Source organism: Zerene cesonia, chromosome 7, assembly GCF_012273895.1.
Source record: "Zerene cesonia ecotype Mississippi chromosome 7, Zerene_cesonia_1.1, whole genome shotgun sequence".
Lineage (NCBI taxonomy): Eukaryota > Metazoa > Arthropoda > Insecta > Lepidoptera > Pieridae > Zerene > Zerene cesonia.
In genome coordinates this window covers 5,012,050-5,032,716 of record NC_052108.1, presented here as the reverse complement: position 1 = coordinate 5,032,716, position 20,667 = coordinate 5,012,050, and the positions used below count along the sequence as shown (strand labels likewise).

General features: G+C 32.5%; 1 protein-coding gene across 1 annotated transcript; it reads left to right on the top strand.

Moving 5' to 3' along the window:
* The first annotated feature begins 13,917 nt into the window (after window positions 1-13,917).
* On the top strand, window positions 13,918-16,643 carry LOC119840830 (transcription initiation factor IIA subunit 1). Its single transcript, XM_038367593.1, has one exon. The coding sequence runs from the start codon at window positions 14,223-14,225 to the stop codon at window positions 15,204-15,206; it is 984 nt and encodes a 327-aa protein (XP_038223521.1). The 5' UTR covers window positions 13,918-14,222; the 3' UTR covers window positions 15,207-16,643.
* Window positions 16,644-20,667: the final 4,024 nt, after the last annotated feature.

Genomic DNA, 20,667 nt, shown 5'->3' with positions numbered 1-20,667 from the left:
CAAAGGCCTCCTCCAACCGTTTCCATTCTAATCTATCTTGAGCTACTCTGTTCCACATTACTCCGGCCACTTGTCTTATATCATCATCCCATTTTCTCCGCGGTCTCCCCCTTTTCCTTTTACCGTATCTAGGGTACCATCTTGTCACTCTTTTGCTCCACTTGTCCGGACCTCTTACTAAATGACCCGCCCATCTCCATTTGAGTCTTTTGATTTTCGAAATTACATCTGTAACCTTTGTTAAAACATAATGTGCTTTAAATAAATGTAGATATATGAATGTAATTTAAGTATGTAGTTGAAATAACATAATCTGAACTGTGGTATTAAGTACCCTCCATTTATTCAGTAAAGTATTAAGATTTTGACCTGGACTTTAGAATAACTCTATACTCATCATATACGTCAGACAATCGAAACTCGTAGAGTGAAGTCACAACAGAGTATTATTGTGATACCAAAAAAGTTCTTCAAAGATATAAATAATACGTACAAAATGACAACACCAGATACAAAGAAATCAAATTGAGATATATGTATCTGTATTATAAGCCAGGTCAAATGTACAACATAATAAGGGCATCTCACCTTTCAATAAGGAAAACATTGCGTGGGTTACTGGGTACGGTTAATAACGGAAATGTATTTTTAGGTATGTTTTACGCCTATATATAAATAAGCTGTATAAAAACACCATCTACATTTGTTTGTGTGTATGCTGTTTACTTGAATAGAAATTTCTAATTGATGATTTACAGATATCCTAGAATATCTGGAAATCAGCAATTATAAGTCTTAAAATAGTTTGCTGTTTCCGTACCTTATATATGTATAATATTACCTATGTATACAGATAGTAGGCTGAGATTATTTATAAGATTAGAAAGGACGACTTACAAAAAGACCAATGCGGAGTAGTAGTTACTTTTTCCCAATGCTGTAGGACGGTCCTTCTTTGTATTTTAGATATTTAATTCCTGTCACGAATACCATTGGTAACGGAGATGATGGATCGAATCTTTATACTTTTCTCACAATGTTAGAAATATTATCATTAATATTTGCCTCTTGTTGAACAATAACTATAAATAATAATTTTCAAATACAACTTAACTTAATTTTCTGAAGATCTAATATTACCCTTTTTAAATTTATACCTACATATAAAAACTTTTATGAAGACAAAAAAGAGGAGAGTAAGAGGCATTTACCAAATTTGTTTGGTGTTAATCTCTTGCAACAACGTACAAGCTCACATCGCAAACATATTGAATATAAAAAGATTATTAGGAGATATAGATTCTCATTTTAAAATAACATCTTATTATTTTTTAGAAACCGTATAGGTTATTACCTATTTTTAGATTTGAAAAAAAAATATGCTTCAAGAGCTCAAGTCTCAACAAAGAACATTCATGTTCACATAATTACCACCGACATTTCCTACTTGTAATAAAACTTGTAACAAAATGAATAAATTCATGTTTTTCGCGTATTTAAATCATATTGCGTGTATATTAGAATTTACCTGCACCGAGTCCTGCTTGGTATTTTTGACATTTTTTAAAAGTGAATCCTAGCTAGGTCAATTTATCGCCCCAGACATCTTTTGCATATTTAGCAAATGTCATGAAAATCGAAGGATAATATACGAGAGTTGTTCATTTGACGATTATTAATAAAATGTAATACCTACTACGTTTTATATTTAATAATAATTGTTTATTTGATGGTCAAATGGGTAATATAAATAAATATCAATAAAATAAATATTTTATTGAATGCATTGTTTCCAAATTGTTGATCCGAACCAAAATAATGACTCGTGCGAAAGCTTATTAAAAATATAGCTTAATCTTACATATCATATTTATAAGAACGAACGTTTTCTTTGATTATAAGTGACAACACGTTTTATTAAAAAAAAAGGTTTATTTGTATAATCGATGCTGTGCTAGACCAAACTAAATAGGCAAAGGCAGAGGCTCCATTTTGAAGTTGCTTATACATGCAAACAGCGAACATGTTTCGATATTAATTTATTCACAGTTACTTAGCAACATTTAGTTCAGAGTTCGTTGGCAAGAAAATGATTGTTAATTGATTTTTGTCATGTATAAATAGACAATTTCGTAAGTACCTAATTAAAATATCGGATTATTATTTTATAGATATTTTTATATATCTTTATTTAATTATTTCACATAATTAGACAGCACTGTTAAAGTTTATCTATATGTGTAGTAAATAAAGATAATTGAAATCATTTAGTCAATTAAGAATTTTTGTTGTTAAGGTATATAATAATGTAAATAGAAGGAAACAGTAAAAGTAAACGTACATTATATGTTATTTGTTATGTAAATGATGAAGCGAGGCTTTGACTTGTTCAGTATTTAGAAAAAAATAAAGATATGAAGGGAAAACACTGTTGCATACTAACGTAGGACCGTCCTGTATCAAGTCTCACATCCTAAACTCTTGAAATTACATGTAATTTAGTGTCTATATAAAACAACAAAATAACGTCCATGGTAATAACTTAGCAAAGAGAAAACCATTCGTATTACAATTTAAAAGTACGCACCATTTTAGACACAGAAAAGAGATACATCAGCATTTAAATAGATAACGTGTAACAATTTTATCCATAAGAAACCATTATTCTACAAGGATTTGCCGATTAACTAGATCGCATATCTAAACCGCGCCCTATTCACATCTGGAGCAAGGCTTATGCTTGACAGATCCCATTTAATTAACTTGTTACCCTCCTGTCACTTCTGCTTGTCACCTATAATCTCATGGCAATACAAATTGAATTATAATCGTACTACAAACATACGCCTAAATATTTTAATGGCGCATATATTACAGTCCTGTACCTAATTATCTTGTTTCATGCCATTGAGCGATTGATACATAATATGGTTTTCCATCATCACGAATCAGTTTTTTTTTCTCATTTATAAAACGCTAGACGCTCGTTCCGGCTCCGCTCTGATATCAAGATTCCTGTTTTATCCCAAGAGAGCATTTAATCGGGACAAAAAGTGTCCTATCACCCAAGTCAGCTATAGAGACATTGTATGGTCTGTATATCCAATTTCATCAAAATCCGTTCAGTAGTTTCAGCGTGATTAACAGATGAAGATCCAGACAAACAAACTTTCACATTTAAAATGTTTGTGTGATAATGTAATATTAGTGTGATTTTATTGCTTTAAAACTTAAAATTAATTTTAATCGTAGCTATTAATTTATATTTACTAACCAGCTTTATTGAATTATATATCATGATATCATTTAAAATAAGAATATCAAATAGAAGGTACAGAATACTATTGCCTTGTAATATTTAAAAAATATGATAGAGGCCTATATAACATTATAATTCATTTATTTCGAGGCAGTTAAGAAAGTAAAAAGATTAATGTTCACACTAATCAAAATATATACGAGCGAAGTCAGACATTACTTACATCTTTCATAAAGATGGAGAAAACTTCTGTATATAAAATATAAGTCGTAAAAGTTTACTTTTTAAGTTTGCATGCTGTTCAAAGATAAATAAGTTTACAGTCTTGGGATATTGCATAAAACTATATTTAAAAAATCTGGTAAATGCGAGTTGGACTCGTAACACTGGGATCCGTACAAATAAGCTAAAGATCGACTGGAAGAATTTGGTCTACCTCGATTTTTTATTATTTATTACAATGGTGGCACCAAAAATATCTAATTTCACGTATCTGATTATTATGGTTCATGAGTTATAGCCTGGGATAAATGGATAGATGGACGGACAAACATTATTACAGACGGAGAGCGAAGTTTTAGTTATAAGGTCGCTTAACCCTATCGGTACGGAACCCTAATAACAAAGAAACGGGTATTTAAATTTTAATAAAATTATTTATTATTCTAATACGAAGATATTCTCATTTCAAATAATTATGAATGTATACCTAATTGTCCAAATTTATTTCGTTAAATAAGCATAAAATAAAATAGGTACCAGTAGTAGGCTTATTGTTGTTTAATGTTGCTTTAAATATACTTTATTATTATTATATAATAGCAATACAGATAAATGTATCTGTAATAACAATACATACATAAATACATTTAAAATGTGTCATTCGCCTCATCAATACGTATCGGTACGTTTCTGTAGCGTCTGCGATTGTAGCTTCATGAATGAAAAGGTTTTCATCTAATTTGCAGTCCAGAGAAGCTGCCAGTGATGCCCGGAAATTATTCTTTACGCGTCGCTCAGTCGCTCTCTAATATCGGGAAAAGTCTTGTTTATACCCCACTAAAGCCAAGCCGCTTTTATTTTATGCATACCGCTCCTGTATTCCCATTACACAGCGTTTTTAATCTCCTTTATAAAATATTTTATTCAGAGACGCTACCAATATGTTTTTTATCTTTTCTTTGATCGTGAATGTTTAGTTAAGTGAGTCAGCTATTAGTAGTCTTAAATATAGCATTCTACTATAATACATAGCTACTTAGTGTTATATATTGTGTATATATACATACTATCAATTAAAGCGGAGTTGCGACATAGTGAATTTTTTCTTTGCTTCTCTATTTTATTTTCTATATTATATTTCTATATATATTTTATTGGTATCATTGAACATTAAAACATACTGTGTTTGATACACTCTTTTTTTGTTTTGTTTTTTATTTCCTGACCAAGGATCGATACGAAATACGAATTCTTTCCATGAAACGTTTATTTAATTAAAACAGAAAACATGGTTCATAATTGCGTATGCGCATTAATTTATTAATAAAGAAAAGAATAAATAATCTTAAGAATTTCCTTTAAATTTTCTTATACATTAAGAAACCTGTTACTTCGTGTCATATTTCAGATAACATTCTACGCGTTCAAATGTAAGACCCGTGGCCAGTAAAGTACTTAGCAAGACTTGTAGGAAATCTACGTTATTTCTCTCCTCGCAGTGAGATTTATTGTGACTTGTAAAGAAATTCTTTCTTGTTAACAACTCGGTGGCATCCTCGTATAAAATAGTTTTCCGCGTTTTTGTTTTTGTTGTGTAAACACTGCAGCTTCTATTTTAAAATACACAACAAAGCCCTGTTGCTTAAGTATACATTAATTTCAAATAAACTCTTTTTAAATCAGTAAAATAGTTTATTTAAATTATGATTAAAACAACGTGGAATAAAATTGTTTATTTATTATTAATTTCGCTCGCTGTGCTCGATCAGCAGTTGACGTTAATGAACCCGTCTGATATCTGTCAACAGCCTCATTAAGGGTTTATTAGAAATTGATACTCGAGTTATGAGCGTAGGATCGAGATAATCCATTTGTGATTTCAAAGCTCAGTCACCCAACTATTATTATTAAACTCATCAGAATGAGTTTGCAACTTCCGAATGTTAGGAAATAGTCAAGCACAGGTGAGTTTGGACAGAATTCAATTGGATAATCCTGATCGTTGTTTTAGTTTCAAAAGCTTATTTTCGTATTTGTTTGGATACAATTCGCTTTAAGAAGTTGGATTGATATGATTAATTGATATTAAACCAATATATTTTATGCTTTTGGTGGTATTATATTTCAAAACTGCGGCCAATATTGTTCTTTTTATTTGGTTTCGCGAAATGCTTATTTTAATATTTTATTAAAAAAACGCAATTAGCTACACAGAAATAAAGTGTAAGTTAATCTGAAAACTTAAGCTATTTACTATTTTTCTAGGAAAATAAGACATAATCACAAATAAAATCCACAGTCTCCGTAAATTAATATGTGAACTTTTTTGTGATGAAAGGAAACTTAACTTTTATATAAGTATTCATCATCATCATCAGCCCATATATGTTCCCACTGCTGGGACACAGGCCTCCAATGAGGGTTCAGGCCATAATCCACCACGCTGGCCAAGTACGGGTTGGCAGATGTCACATGTCGTCGAACTTTTGATTCTAGGACATGCCGGTTTCCTCACGATGTTTTACTTCACCGTTTCAAGCAGTGGCGATGTTATTCACATGTGCAGATAAATTGGAAAATCAATTTATTTCCTGCACGCTCGCCCGGTCTCGAACCCCGACTTATCGATTTTGAAGTCCAAGGTTCTCACCACTGAGCCGCCACTGCTTTTAAGTTATATATTTTAAGTATATTATATTCATTTAAGTAGATATGTTTTTGTGTGCAGATAGCATTAGGTCATTACTTTTCAAGATAAAACGTTTAGTTTTGTTTGGTAAGAACGTTGCATTCGAAATTTCCAAACAAATAAAATATATACATTAAATGTAATTTACTATATTGTATACCTAAAAATTTGTTTTTATTGTTTTATATATTCTGTTTGAAAGTATAACATGAATTTCTTTGAAAACACAAGATAAATAGTTGATGTTTACCTGAGATGTTTACATTAAACCTTACAAGCTAGCTATGAAATATTCTGAATATTATAGTAATGCAGACGAGTTATGTTTTTTGTCAAAAGTATAATCTATTATATTATACCTTGTATTTAGAAGCGCTGTGTCTTTAAAGTGTTTTTAAAGAACTCCTAATAAATCAGAGAGGTGTTTTAAATGTGTTGAATTACTTTTTTAAATGTGTGTATCTATTCAAAAAATGTCACCTTTTATTTAAACGCTATTGTATAAGTTTGTTCGCATATTTAATTTATACTTAGTATAATAATATAATATATAATATTAAATTTTTATATATTTAAATTATATTTAGTATAATAATATAATATAAAATATAGCGGAAAGTGAATTTGCGAGTTTGTGAAGTTTCAGGAACACCTTCCACAACGTAATAAACTCGCACATTCTCTGGATCTACAGGACCAATTCAAAAAAATTTTTTACCACTAAGTCACGTTATTTGTTATTGTCATAAGGTTTTTATCTCGATTCAATCCAAGCCAGGACAAGCAGCCAGTACCTACATAATATTTTTCGTAGAATTATGTTTGCATAAATTTAGGTCGTATATAAAAATGAAAAGTGCAAGGCTTAGGACCGTTTTAATAAAATAGATTGCAGAGTATATTTCTAACGTACGTAGGTGTTTGATGACGTCAAGAGTGACTGGGTTGAAATATAAGCTACATCGCAACAAATTGACGTAATATTCAGCAATTCAGCAAACGATTCAACCGGCAAAATTGAGAGTGTAGAAACAAATATTATTCTGAGAAATAACTTGGTTTACGTACTTTATAAACTGGGAATAAAATAGGTTCTCATTCGTTTGTACTGTATTATAGCTGATTGTATAATATGCAAATATTTTTTTCCGATAAAAAAAGTAATTAAGGGAACTTCGTTGGTGTTTCTAAACCCAAATAAAATCATATAAGAACTAGCAATTCGTATATTGCTCAGTAATATTCAATATATTACAGAGCACTATACTAATAAAAATTAATCAACCTGTCTTTTATGAAACTTAAAACCTTATAATTTTATTCAGTTTTACAATACGTTTGTTAAAAGTACAAACAGAAAATATACATATATCACATTCCTTTCATCACATATAAAACGTAAAGTGATAAGTTAATTGAGAATAACTTTCGAAAGATGAAGCGTTGGAACTGCGTCTTTAGTATGCAAATACAGTTTCAGCCGTATTACGGTCGATGGAAACATAACAGCGGTATCGCAACTCCGATTTTATTTTCTTATTGTGCTTTGAGCTTTGTAAGGAAAATGAGAACGTCTCAAATTGCCTCATGAACAGTGCGTTTTGTGTAACGCCTTCCCAACGCGATAAACAGCCAATTTGAGTGGGGAGATTCAAGAATATACGCCTTTTGAACCTGAATATAAGAGGGCTGTGTTTAATGAAGTCATTTATACCCTTCTTCTAATAGAGCGCGTTCGCAAAATAGTCACTTAGTTAATTGAATGATATATTGCAGCTTAAATACGGCAATCCGTCATTTCGGTGGTACAATTTAAGGGATTATGTCAAACGTTAATAAACATAAATATTTTATTCAAAACGATGGCTGTATGTTGTTAGCGGGACACGAGATGTCTTCATTGTGCTAATTACATGTTGACTTGGGCCTTTAGGACATTGGGGACTTTATAGCAGTAGAGAATATAAAATACAAAGTCATGTTTAATATAATTTATACTTTGTATTTATATATTTATATATTGTTTCCTCTTGATCCTGTGTTTTTTAATAATTTATGTAATGTAAATATTTTATACATTTTATTCTTCACTTTCATTATTAAACGCAATAAAATTTTAATGAAAAATAAGTACGGCTAGACTAGGAAAGGCTTCAATTATGGGTTTATATATTTCACACTTATCTACGACACAAAACCATTCAGTTCTTTTCGTCACCATAAAATAAAGCTTCCGATATGTTTATCAAGAAACAAATGTCATGTGCTATATAGCTTTGGTTTATCTATTAATACATGATATGTAAAGACTACAAGTGGTTATGCGTTATGTAAAATTAAACGATGTTGGGTTTATGTACCTAAGGCTATTGTGGACTCATGCGTAATTTGTACATATGCAGAAATAACAGAATAAAAAAACATAAAGACATAAAGTACCTGGTAATATTGTCGTGGCGACATCAATATTTTAGTATTACGACATTGATCGTAGGATACCTTAATGCATCGATTTCTTAATGATTTGTTTCTCGGTCAACGCTTTAACGGTTATTACGGTGCCACATTTCAAGGATTCCTTCCTTTATGGAAAGTAAATTAACTGTATACATCGATAATATATACTTTCATATATTTTTAATTTTTATCGAAAGCTATTTTTATGCAATAGCGACCAACGGTTCGTCTGATGGTAAGAGATCATTAACGCGCATCTGTTCCCTGTTCGTACCAAATTAAGTTATGCAATTAAGCACATACATTTATTTTAATGTTGAATTGAATAAACAATTACAGAGCATTGGTCTCTACAAATGTCAGTCTTATGTCTTCCCAGTCCTTTACTTTATTCCCGTCGTCAATCCTTTACTCATCTTCCTTAAAAATGGCCAACACATTTGCAAAGGCACTTTCTGTGATAGACTTTCCCTTTCGCTCATTTTGGGCATCTCATTTTTGGAAATACACATAAAAAAACTAGGATGATTTATTGAAAACACACTAATATTATCATAATTACACAGACAGGGTGACAGACTAGGATGATAGGATAGGATTTTTGTCCCGATTAAATACTCCTTTGGGATAAAACAGGAATCTTGATATCCGGGCGGAGCCGGGACGAGCGTATGGTATATGTATCATAATATGACACTTAGCAGGAAGTGGGACTCGAGCACGTTTCGGCACGAATTGGGCTAGCTCGCACCGGGGATGTACCACACCTCGACAGTTAACCGGTATGAAATAATAGCTTGTTATTGTGCCTCGTACGGAGGGGGTCGAGAGCTCATTTCCTTGTACTCACCCTTCCCAATCCATTCTTTCATTTCAGTCTTTAATCCTTTCCTTATTACTTTCCCCTTAAAAGCGGGCAGCGCATTCACAGAAGCACTACCGCTGCGAATGTTCATGGGCGGTTGTGATCGCTTACCACCAGTCTCAGTTGCCCGTTATGACGTAAAAAAAAAACTTCGTCACGCAACTGTTCAAAATAGTTGAGCTGAAGAACGTAATATGACAGGATATATATTATATTAAACAAAAACAATGTAATATAAATGATGACTGCTTTCTCTCACTCAGTAGAGATTTATATTCGTTGAATGTTCGTTCTTCTAGAACTAGACCGAGCATTAAATCATGATATTTCCATTCTTCATTAAACCTATTGCTTTTCTAAGTACGTAAAGATATTCTACTACTCATTCACACAATGAATGTTTACTAACACTGTCGCAGATTTCAGTACTGTTCGTTCAAATGACTCTTATTTTAATGAGAACTTGTAACGTATCATCTTTCGGAAAATTAAAAAAAAATCATGTTAGCAAGCTACTTTACTTACTATAACGATGGATCAAAAAGATAGAGCATAGTTTGGCAACGGGTAGGTAAGCGGCCGTCGAGCTATTTGTGTGCGATCGATACAGCCGAGAATGTCATTTCATTACGCGCTCACCTGAACTATCTCCTCTCTAGATTATCTGTGCCGCAATTTAACTAAGGTCTAATGGAACCACGTTATCGTGTAACAAGATTCGCTGGGTATATTAATTAATGCGTGCCATTAGCAAAAAATATCGTAAGTACATTGTAAAGCTATGTTTACAAATGTACATTCAAAGCGTAAAACACAGATAATACTGTAATCCCCACGCGGCATGAATGATTTATTTCGCTATGTTTATGCATTTACTTACGTTCAGAGCGTCATGAATAACTTATACCGAGATTTTCTTTAGAATATCTACCCTCATCACACACTAGCCTTTAGACGAATAATACCTATTACCTACGTCTTCAGAATATTTTTCACGAATTCCTTTATAGTTATTGTAGTTAGTTTGTACGTTTTTAAAGTCACGTTCTTTAGATACAAAGATCGCTAGTTAATGTTAGTTATAGGTATATAATATTAGGTTATACACGGGGGTCGCAGGGGTAAACTAACCAGCTCCCGTGGACTCTTTACTAAAGCGGCTCGTCGGAACGCAGTGAAGTTTTAGTTAGCAGAAATTTGACAAGACTACTGCTACTATCCACGGGGGCCGTGGGTATATATAAAGGTATGGGCCGTGGGTATACATATTTTTTACCCTATTCTTTTAATGATTCGTAAATATTATGCGTTCCACTAAACGTATCGCGATGAAACCCACATAAAAACTCTGCATATTAATATGGAAATCATCGAATTATGTATCATTGCAGTATGTGGAGGGAGTCGGTAGTCTATAAATAAATGATTATTAAATTGAGATGACGATACACGTTAATATATGTTATTGATAGGTACCCTAATTGAGTTACGTAGTCAATCCATTATAAGAATTGAATAATCTTAATGTAATTATTTATTAAGTTTATTTAATGATGTTAAAAAAAATTAATCAGTAAAATAATATGACGTTTGTATTTTTTGGGTTTTTTATGTCACCTTTCTATTGTACTGTAACTAATAATTATTCGTCTCTAACATATATGTAGTTTGTTATTTAAACGTCGTCATGAAACAGCTTTTAGTTATAATTGCGTATAATTAAATGGGACTGGTAGTTTTTGTTTACGTGTCATAATAGTTTCCGAACCACGCTTTATTCATTGCCCGGACACAAACGATATGCTGATGATATCAGTATTTAAAGTAATTGCTACCATAGTTCATTATCAATCTGTACCTACAATAGGAAGTACGTTCGTATGGTCCACGGAAAGATTTGAAAAAACATGATACGGTTCTGTACGAAAGCATGCAATTGTCCAATACCATCTAATACGTAAAAAAGTGCTAATAACATTGGACCTCCCAAATTTTCATTATATCAACATCACATTACGCACAAACCTGTAAAGATATGGTAAAAAAAAGAATAAATTTGCATGTCACATAAGAAACAATGCTGATATGACTTCCATAAGCTTCTCTTTACACGCTCCACAGCTGCGCTCCATTCCTTTGTCATAAGGGGCATGTCGTGTGTAAATCTCAACGTGAGATTCTAAAAAAGCTTTATACTAGCACTTCCACGCTTGGGGATTATATAATGTTCGAAATCCGCAAGCTTGGGATGTGAAGAGGTTTACAAAGCTGCGCTGAGTACTTTCTGACTCCGCTTACTCGTACAAATCTTTTAGGTAAATTTCAATATTGAATTACCGTTAATGGTTCATTTTAGAATTATTCAAAACTAGACATAGGAAATGTAAACCTATTTTCAAATATTATTCTATTTTTTCAACTCTTACCTATTTACAAATTTTATCGATTTTATAGTAGTAATAGAAACTCTAGTTTGACAATTGCGTACAGCATATTTTTGTCTAATAAATTTTGATGCAACGTCTGTATCGGATGGAGGAAGTTTACGCAGTGTGTGCTAAAGTGTCATCATTCATCTTTATGCGAATATGGCCTTATGAGGTCTTTCCTTCGTTTGATGAATTATCCTTTGTTCGCTCTTTTCTAGGTAAGGTTAACATTATAGGTAGGGTACAGGGTCTTAATAAACAATTTTAATAAATCTTTTATAATTGTAATGTTAATGAGTGACTTCCTTATAACTGACTATTACAATATATAAATGAACACATTTTGTTTCAATGTTAGTAACAAATTTTAGACTGGTGTATAAACTCCCAAAAACATATATTTTAGGTTACCAGGCCCATCGCTTCACTGGATCACCGACGATATTTAACTATACATAAATTTTGCTAAATAAATAAAAAACGCAATGTAAAATAGTGCATGCATTACAACGCATTTTTTCATCGCAACAATTGACAAGAATTTCTACAATCCTGCTGCATAAAATAAGCATAGTAAAAAGCAATTATGGTCTGATACCATAGATATCACATATAAATTGTTCACCAATATTACTAAAAATTCCAATGGCCGCTATCGGACCCGGAACGAAACAGAGTCTAAAGCCAAAGTTATTAACTCAACTTGGCCTCCTATTTTGTATATTAAATGGAATAATTCATAAATCAACCACTAACTACACGCTCCGCCACGAATTGGGCCAGCTCGCACGGGGGAAGTACCACCCCCTCATAGAAGACCGGCGTGAAATAATAGAATGCTGCTGTGTTTCGTTCGGTGAGTCCTCACTCACCGGGTTAGAGGCCCATATCCTTTTCCTTACGTTTCCTTTATGTCCCTCGTCAATCCTTTCTTAATTTTTTTCCATTAATTTAAAGTCGGCCATTCATTTGTAGAGGCGTAAGGTCTGCACTCGACCTTACGTACCAGCCAGCCACAAATTTAGAGAGGCTTATTTGCCAGCTCTACTAACCTCCTGTGGGCGGCATGAGCGGAACATGTCTCGTGCCGCCTCACCGCACCGGTCCGCGACCCCCTACGAATCACCTACCTGTGGATCCAATATGATCAATTGAATAAGGAGATGTTGCGATATTTCCTATTTCACCAACAGAGCCACTAACTCTGAGAATGTTCATGGGCAGTGGTGATCGCTTACCATCAGGCGAAGCACCAGCTTATGCTGCCTGCTTTGACATAAAAACATCTATATTTTATCCTTTTGTCTTGTCTCACATAACTGTTATTTGTTCTTTGTCAGAAACAGAGTATCGAGAGCTAAATAACTCAACATTAACGATATGGCCTTCCCCCACATCAGTAATGTTGAGTGAAGATTTAAGGGATACTAGTCGTGGTACGACATCATATATCAATATTTTAAATCAATTTTTCCCGCTATTTGAAGATAAAGAAGTATGTAGTATGTGGCAATAATTAGTTTTTTTAAGAGCTATTTTCATTTTAATTTTTAGTAATAACAATCTTATTTGTAAGCATTAATTATTTTTAAACTAAATAAAAACGATTCTCCTTGTTTTATTTTATCAAAAAAGGTAGGTTGGATTTGAGAACACGTCCTTAAAGACGTCTTACTACTTTTCTTGTGATTTAATAATGAAATTCTAAATAATTTGTTATAGGAGCTTCTGGATGCTTTCTGTATCTGTTAAAAAATTAAGACGTAATTATTTAATTATGAGGTAATGCTTTGAGCAAACATTATTGTAAATAACATTTTGTTGCATATTAAAAAAATCAACTGATATTCATTAATTCAAGAGTACATTATCAGGGGTGGGGCTTAATTTTGAGACCGACGCACGACAAACGACGCTTAGTTTCACTACGCATGCGCCGTGCCGAGTTTAATAATCTATTCGCAACCACAGACAAACATTCTTCGTAGTCTGCTTTTTGTTTGTAGGTTATGTTTAAGTCGTCAATTGTCAAAATTATTGTTGAAAATTATTCGAGTTATTCAGTTGAATTGATGTTTGCTTACGTTTATGGGTGATAGATATAATTTATCTAATTCTTTACCAAAGTGAACCTTGTGCTGGGATAAAATAATGGATGTAATAGTTCCTAGTGTTTGACATTGAGATGAGATGTGAATACACTCGTCGATGCACACTTCTCACCTTCGAGTGTTCAAATCTTCGTACTTTTCAATTGGTTGATGTGCTCGTTCATATATAAAACTAATCTATAACGTCAAAATGACGACGAGTCAGACATCCGTGTTAAAACTGTATAATTCTGTAGTGGACGATGTCATTACCGGAGTACGGGATTGTTTCCTTGATGATGGTGTAGATGAACAAGTATTACAAGAATTAAAACAATTATGGAAATCCAAGTTAGTTGCAAGTGGCGCTATGGACCCCCCACAGCCTGAGCCACCAGTGATGCCACCTCCTCCACCAGTGTTACAAAACTTTCATAAAGCTAATGGTAGCCATTTATTACAAAAAAGGCCCGATATGGTTCCACAGACCTCGGGACAATCTGGAGTGGAACATGGCGCTCCAGCTCAGAATATGGGAGGTGGACATCCCCATCCTGTTCTTGATCCTAACAATAAGGTACCAGTACAATTAACCTTACCTGCGCAACCCAATGTGCCTGGTTCACAGCCACGTTCCTTTACAATACAAATACCTGCATCAGCACTTAATGGAAATAAGCTCCACCAAGTTTTAACGGGACCAATTATTAATGCAACCATTAGTTTGCCGCAGCCCTTAGCTGCAACCTTACTTCAACAACACATAAATTCAGCACTGGCTGGTCAACAAAATGAATTTGATGGTGGCGGAGGTGGACGAAGTGGTGCAGCACCTTTCTCACTTGATGGTGCTATGGATTCCTCAGATGATGAAGGTTCAAATGTTGGAGATGGATCCGATGATGGGGCAGGTGATGACGATGAGGATGAGGAATCTGCCGAGGAGAGAGCCGAAGAGGAAGAAGAGGAAAGGGATGAAAGCGGTGGTGCTGAGGAGGAACCACTGAATTCTGGAGATGATGTTTCAGATGAAGAGCCTGGTGATATGTTTGACACTGACAATGTAGTTGTATGCCAATATGACAAGATCACGCGCACACGCAATAAGTGGAAATTCTATTTCAAAGATGGCATTATGAATCTATCTGGTAAAGATTTTGTTTTTCAAAAGGCCAATGGTGATGCTGAGTGGTAAAGAGATTGATATTCATTTAAACTGATTAAATGTATGAATGTTGGTGTAAATTTGACTGTTGTCTGTTATGGAACAAAAATACATTTGGCATTATTAAAATGATTTTCTCTTTTTTAATGTTCATTGACTTTAACCAATTCTAAGACTGAAATACTTTCATTTGTTTAAATCAAATGTATTTACTTGTATCCTTTACCTAATTTGCTTATAATTTAATCTAGCAAAAAATAATACAGGTACTTTTTAAACAATTACTTTAAAGGTCAGCATTGAAGATATAAACCTTGAACAAACAAATGCTGCAACGGTTGAAGTCAATGCTATGTTTGCCCATTGATATTTGATAACAATATGATTTAAATTGAAATTTTCAACAATATCCAAGCTTCACAATATTTAACCATTATTTATCCATAGTCTTCAGTGCCATAAATGTTCATGTTCTCTTATGATACATATTTTCGACCAAATTCCCTATTATTAACTATTTCATGGAAGGTTTGTCAAGAAAAACTAGTTGCATTTCATGTAAAAATAAACAAGTCACATTGTTTTAAACATAAGTAATTTCTCAATGTATAATAGTTTTGTCATACTTCAAAAGGTTAATAGCGTTGCATATATTGTGATTTGTGATTTGTATTGCTTATAGTATATGTAAGTTAAAAGATATCAAATTTGTACATTTAGTATTAATGCAAAACAAATGTGAAAATAATAGTTTTGTATCTCAAGCTTGATTTATAAAATTGATATTGATATAAGCTATCCAGGATATTGCTATATTATCTATACATATGGTGGGTACATTGACAAATCAAGTATAGTAACTAATTTATATTATATAGTATTTTATAAAGCAAACAATTTTTGTAGTTTATTGTATGTCATCTGTGCAAGTTGTGTATATGTATCTCTATGTAATTTAATGAGGATAACATATTTATAAATAAGCTTAATTGCTCTGGGCATAAACCAAAAATTACACCTATAAACAAAATTTATAGAAATTTTAACCTGTTCAATGCAATTATCAGGTTAAAATTATCATGGTATTTATGATATGCACTAAATTTAGATTTGTTTCATGTTTGCCTTAATTATGTGCCCGTTCTTCCTTGTGTAATAATAATTCCTGATTTAATTATTTTGTTTATAATTAAGTATGTAAATTAAATTTTTATTTGCACAAAAATCATTTTGTTTTCTAGTATCTTTAACACTCACCAATAAATCTAATGTGATATGATTTAGTGCTTAATGTATGATATAAAATCCTTCATAGGAAATTACTAGTAAATAATATGTCTGATGAATTTCTTTCTAGATAGGTAGTTTCTTCTCAAATTTAATTTAAGTTTTCTGTGGGTTCGTTTATATAATTTCTTTTAATGCCGAAAGCGATAAGAATGGTGATAATAAACATGTTGCATTCTATTGACTTGTTATTTTACTTAGACATTAAAAAAACGGTCCTTCAAAGGCACATTGTGTATTAGCAGAAGTAGGTAAGCTATGTCACTATTATTAGTTATCTACAAATGTAAAATGATAACTATTTCCACCCGACTTCATCATGACAAGGTTGTCAATTCGTCTGTATTTTTTGGCTTTGTTACTTCTTAACTTTCGACTGGGTGAACCGACTTTGATGATTCGTTAATTATTTAACAGCTTGTACCCGAACTTGAATTGGAATTGACAATTTGAGCGTGGCATCGTTTTTTAGTAAAAATAGATACAATTAATTTTAGGTTTATAACTTGATAGTATAGTATTATGTTATCTGTGGCTTAGTTATATACAGTATACACCCAATATATTTTGAGTTTGAGTTCGAGTTTCTGAGTACGTAATCTACAAACTTTATAAGTATGTCATTTCGATATGTACCAAATTATTATTATTAAATAGATACCGTTAAATTAATTGTTTTAGAAGGAGGATCTCGCTACAGAACTCCATCCTCTGAGTTTGGTTGAAAAGGAATGTTTCGAACTTCATCAAAACTTAAAAAATGGCCGGCATATAGTGGCATCTTAATCCTCTGAAGCAGGTTATGGTCAGTTTTAGACAATATGACAAACTCTAAACGCTTTAATTATTGGGACTCCCTAAATCAAACCATAAGACAGGTAGCTTAAAATTTTCCCATTGAGAAAGTTCATGTTTTTATTGATAACATTTAAAGCATGAAGTTCTATTCTATCTATTAATATTAACGCGAGAGTGTAAAAAATTGTATAGATGTTTGTTACTCTTTCAAAACAGCTTATCAAATCTGTATGAAATTTGGCACAGATAGATTATAGTCTGGATTAGCTGATAGACTACTTTATGCTTTTGGGATACCGTGGATTCTAGGTAAGTTTCATATTTATTAATTGTATTTATGTATAATTATAGAAACTAAGAAGCCATTCCATGTTCATTCCATTTCAGACCATAACTAAATAATTGTGTCTATATACAAATACTAAGTAAATATTTTACAAATACTATAAAATCGGTGGAATTGATAGTGCCTAGTTTTTAAGATTAATACTTATAATAAAGTATATTGAGGGATAATAATATGTAACTACCAATTTTTTTTCTCTACCAAAGACACCCAGGCACTTCACTTACACCGCATCAAGTGTAAATAGATAAACATAGGTACAAAGGCGTTATTGTGGCAATTTAAGCTTATAGAAGGGAAGCGACGGGACTCCAATTATCCACAGTAATCCGACGTGGCGGGCTGCACCAGATAGCCTTCTGTAATCGACTTACTCGCGCGATTTAATATCGTGCTCAATGTCCCAGCAAAATATTTACGTAATGTGCCTTGAAACGTTTTTATTTGCTTCGAACTAGTAAAATCAGATATTGCAGGGCGAGGTAAAAAACATATTAAACTAAATATATTAATTCAATTTTTTTTATTCCGGGTGAGCGGCTAAACAATCGCTGACCTTTAAAATAAAGGCACTTAGTTTACTATTTTGGTAATAAAATATAATTTAAATTGAATACAACCCCGACCCCATTTTGTCTTGCTCCCGGCAAAACAAAATAGGATAGAGGATTTCACAAAATATTGAATTTTTATTTTACATAGTATGAAGCAGGTAAATACAATAAACGTAATGACTAATCAAGCCCTTTTATTTGATGCTCATCCTGAGGGGGTTGTGAAGAAAATATTTAATTGGACATATTGGGAGGGCTGCCCTCTTTGACCGATTTTTATTAATTAGCTAACAACCAGCGCATTTAACTGGCTTCCAAATGAAAAAAAGACGCATAGAAGTCTCTCCATCCGTTTAAGAGCTACTTTGCCATAGACAGACACACTGACACACCGGCATTGACGTCGGACTTATAAGAACCCGCATTGTGCGTCGGGGATTAAACAAAGTACGTATTGGTGTGTTAAATTCTTCTATCAACAGAAATATATTATATATAGTAGATATACGCTATTCATACCATCGTGCAAGGTAGCTCTAAATTCAAAATATAAGTCTGCATAGATATAGCTTCACAGGTTATCGATTAAACTTGCGATGCAATCTCCCTTTCCAGACAGGTAGGTACGCGAGTCAACTCAATTCGGATGACATACTTTACCGGGGAATATTCGAGAATCGATTTTGGTTATCTCGTTTATTTTACAAACCTATACAAGACGAATCCGTAGAATATACAGTACAATAAGACGTAAGTAAGTGTATAATGTATTGAACATATTAACTGTGGGAGTCGAAGAAATAAAATATATATAAACGCACTTCATATTATAAACATTATTATTAATTAACATGAAATAAATAGTTATTTACAAGCTACTCGCTCGCTAACTCCAGGTAACTTTAAATCTGCCAGCGTAAACAAATAAAAAACATATCGTTACAGCAAAAATCATTAAAACTTACATGATTTTCTTTCATAATTTTATACTACATATTACATAATGATATTTATTATTAACATCATGTGAACCGAAACACATTTATAGAAATCCGTTGGCTAGTCGAAAGTTTTGATAGAAAAGAGATATGCTGTTGTAATAAATATATACTCTCCTTTCTCTTTTTTGGGACTAGGAAGAATGAGGATAAGGGTTACGGGTCTCGGCTCCCGCACTCACCGAACGAAACAATAGTATGATACTATTTCACGCCGATCTTCTGTGTGGGTGAAACCTTCCCTGAAGCGAGCTGGCCCAATTTGCGCCTCAAATATATCTAAGCACAGACAATGTATATAACTTGAATTTTCATACTTTTAATAGACTAGCTTTCTAGCTGCGGCTTTGCTCGCGGACTGTAGAATATTTTAATTATTGGAGTTGAAAGAATAAGCTCTATGACATTTTTTTACGACACAATAACTTTTCTCTTAATAAAACTCTATTTAATTTTAAAGGTATTTTAATTCTACTCATATTCACAAAGTCATGATCCATATCGAACGTAATAATTCCATCTGTCATTAAGATATCATCCACCTTTTTACTTTCTGAATTGAAGAAAGTTATTTTTTAGTGATCTAGTGTAGTATAATTCATAAAAAATGTACCTATATTTTTTCAAGGTAATTGGAAATAACTGCTACCTCCATGTTACGTTCTTACATGATTTACAAGATTACCTACCACTTACCAAATGCATGGATAATTTTCAAACTAACAATTTTTATTAATAGGTGTTATAAGTATCTTTTGTTTTTATTCTTTATGTAAGGTATATATTGTGGGCTGTAATCATATATTGTCAAGCACACAAAAGAATTTTCAACGAATAATACGCAACAAAATACGTAGGTAGGTAAATTGTTTTGTTCGACCTGTTTATTTATAAACGCTTTTCCTTTTCTTCAGAGAATTTCTAATCGAATAAAACTCTGTTCATGTAGATAATGAGAGTTAGTAGAGTATATATATATATATATTTCGATAAATACAGAATTTGATTTTCATTATAGGATATTTACATGTGAGTAAAAATAGAAACAAGATCTGGTATTTTCATAAACTTCGAATATGTATCTAAATTTTCGGTTTTCATTTTAAAACATTTAATAATATATTTGGGCATGAAATAAACGAATTTCTAATGTGTTTTAATATATTTACTGTTCTGGCCGATCGGTCGATTTTAGAGTTCAAACACCAACCCTCTCATGCAGAATTCATAAAATAAAATTATCATTTACTAATTATATTTTTAGCTTAAGTATACTGTAACACCTAAGTATATGGTACCCAATGGGCTCGAAGGACTCACCCAATTCCATACGGGATTTAACGGGGGCTTTTCTGTGTCTGCACATATATTTTTAGCATCATTAATGTTTTACTTAAATAGCTTTGGTTATTATGTACTTAATTATTGGTCTTTTATTTTTTTTTTTATGTCATAGCGGGCAACTGAGCTGGTGGTTCGCCTGATGGTAAGCGATCACCACCGCCCAT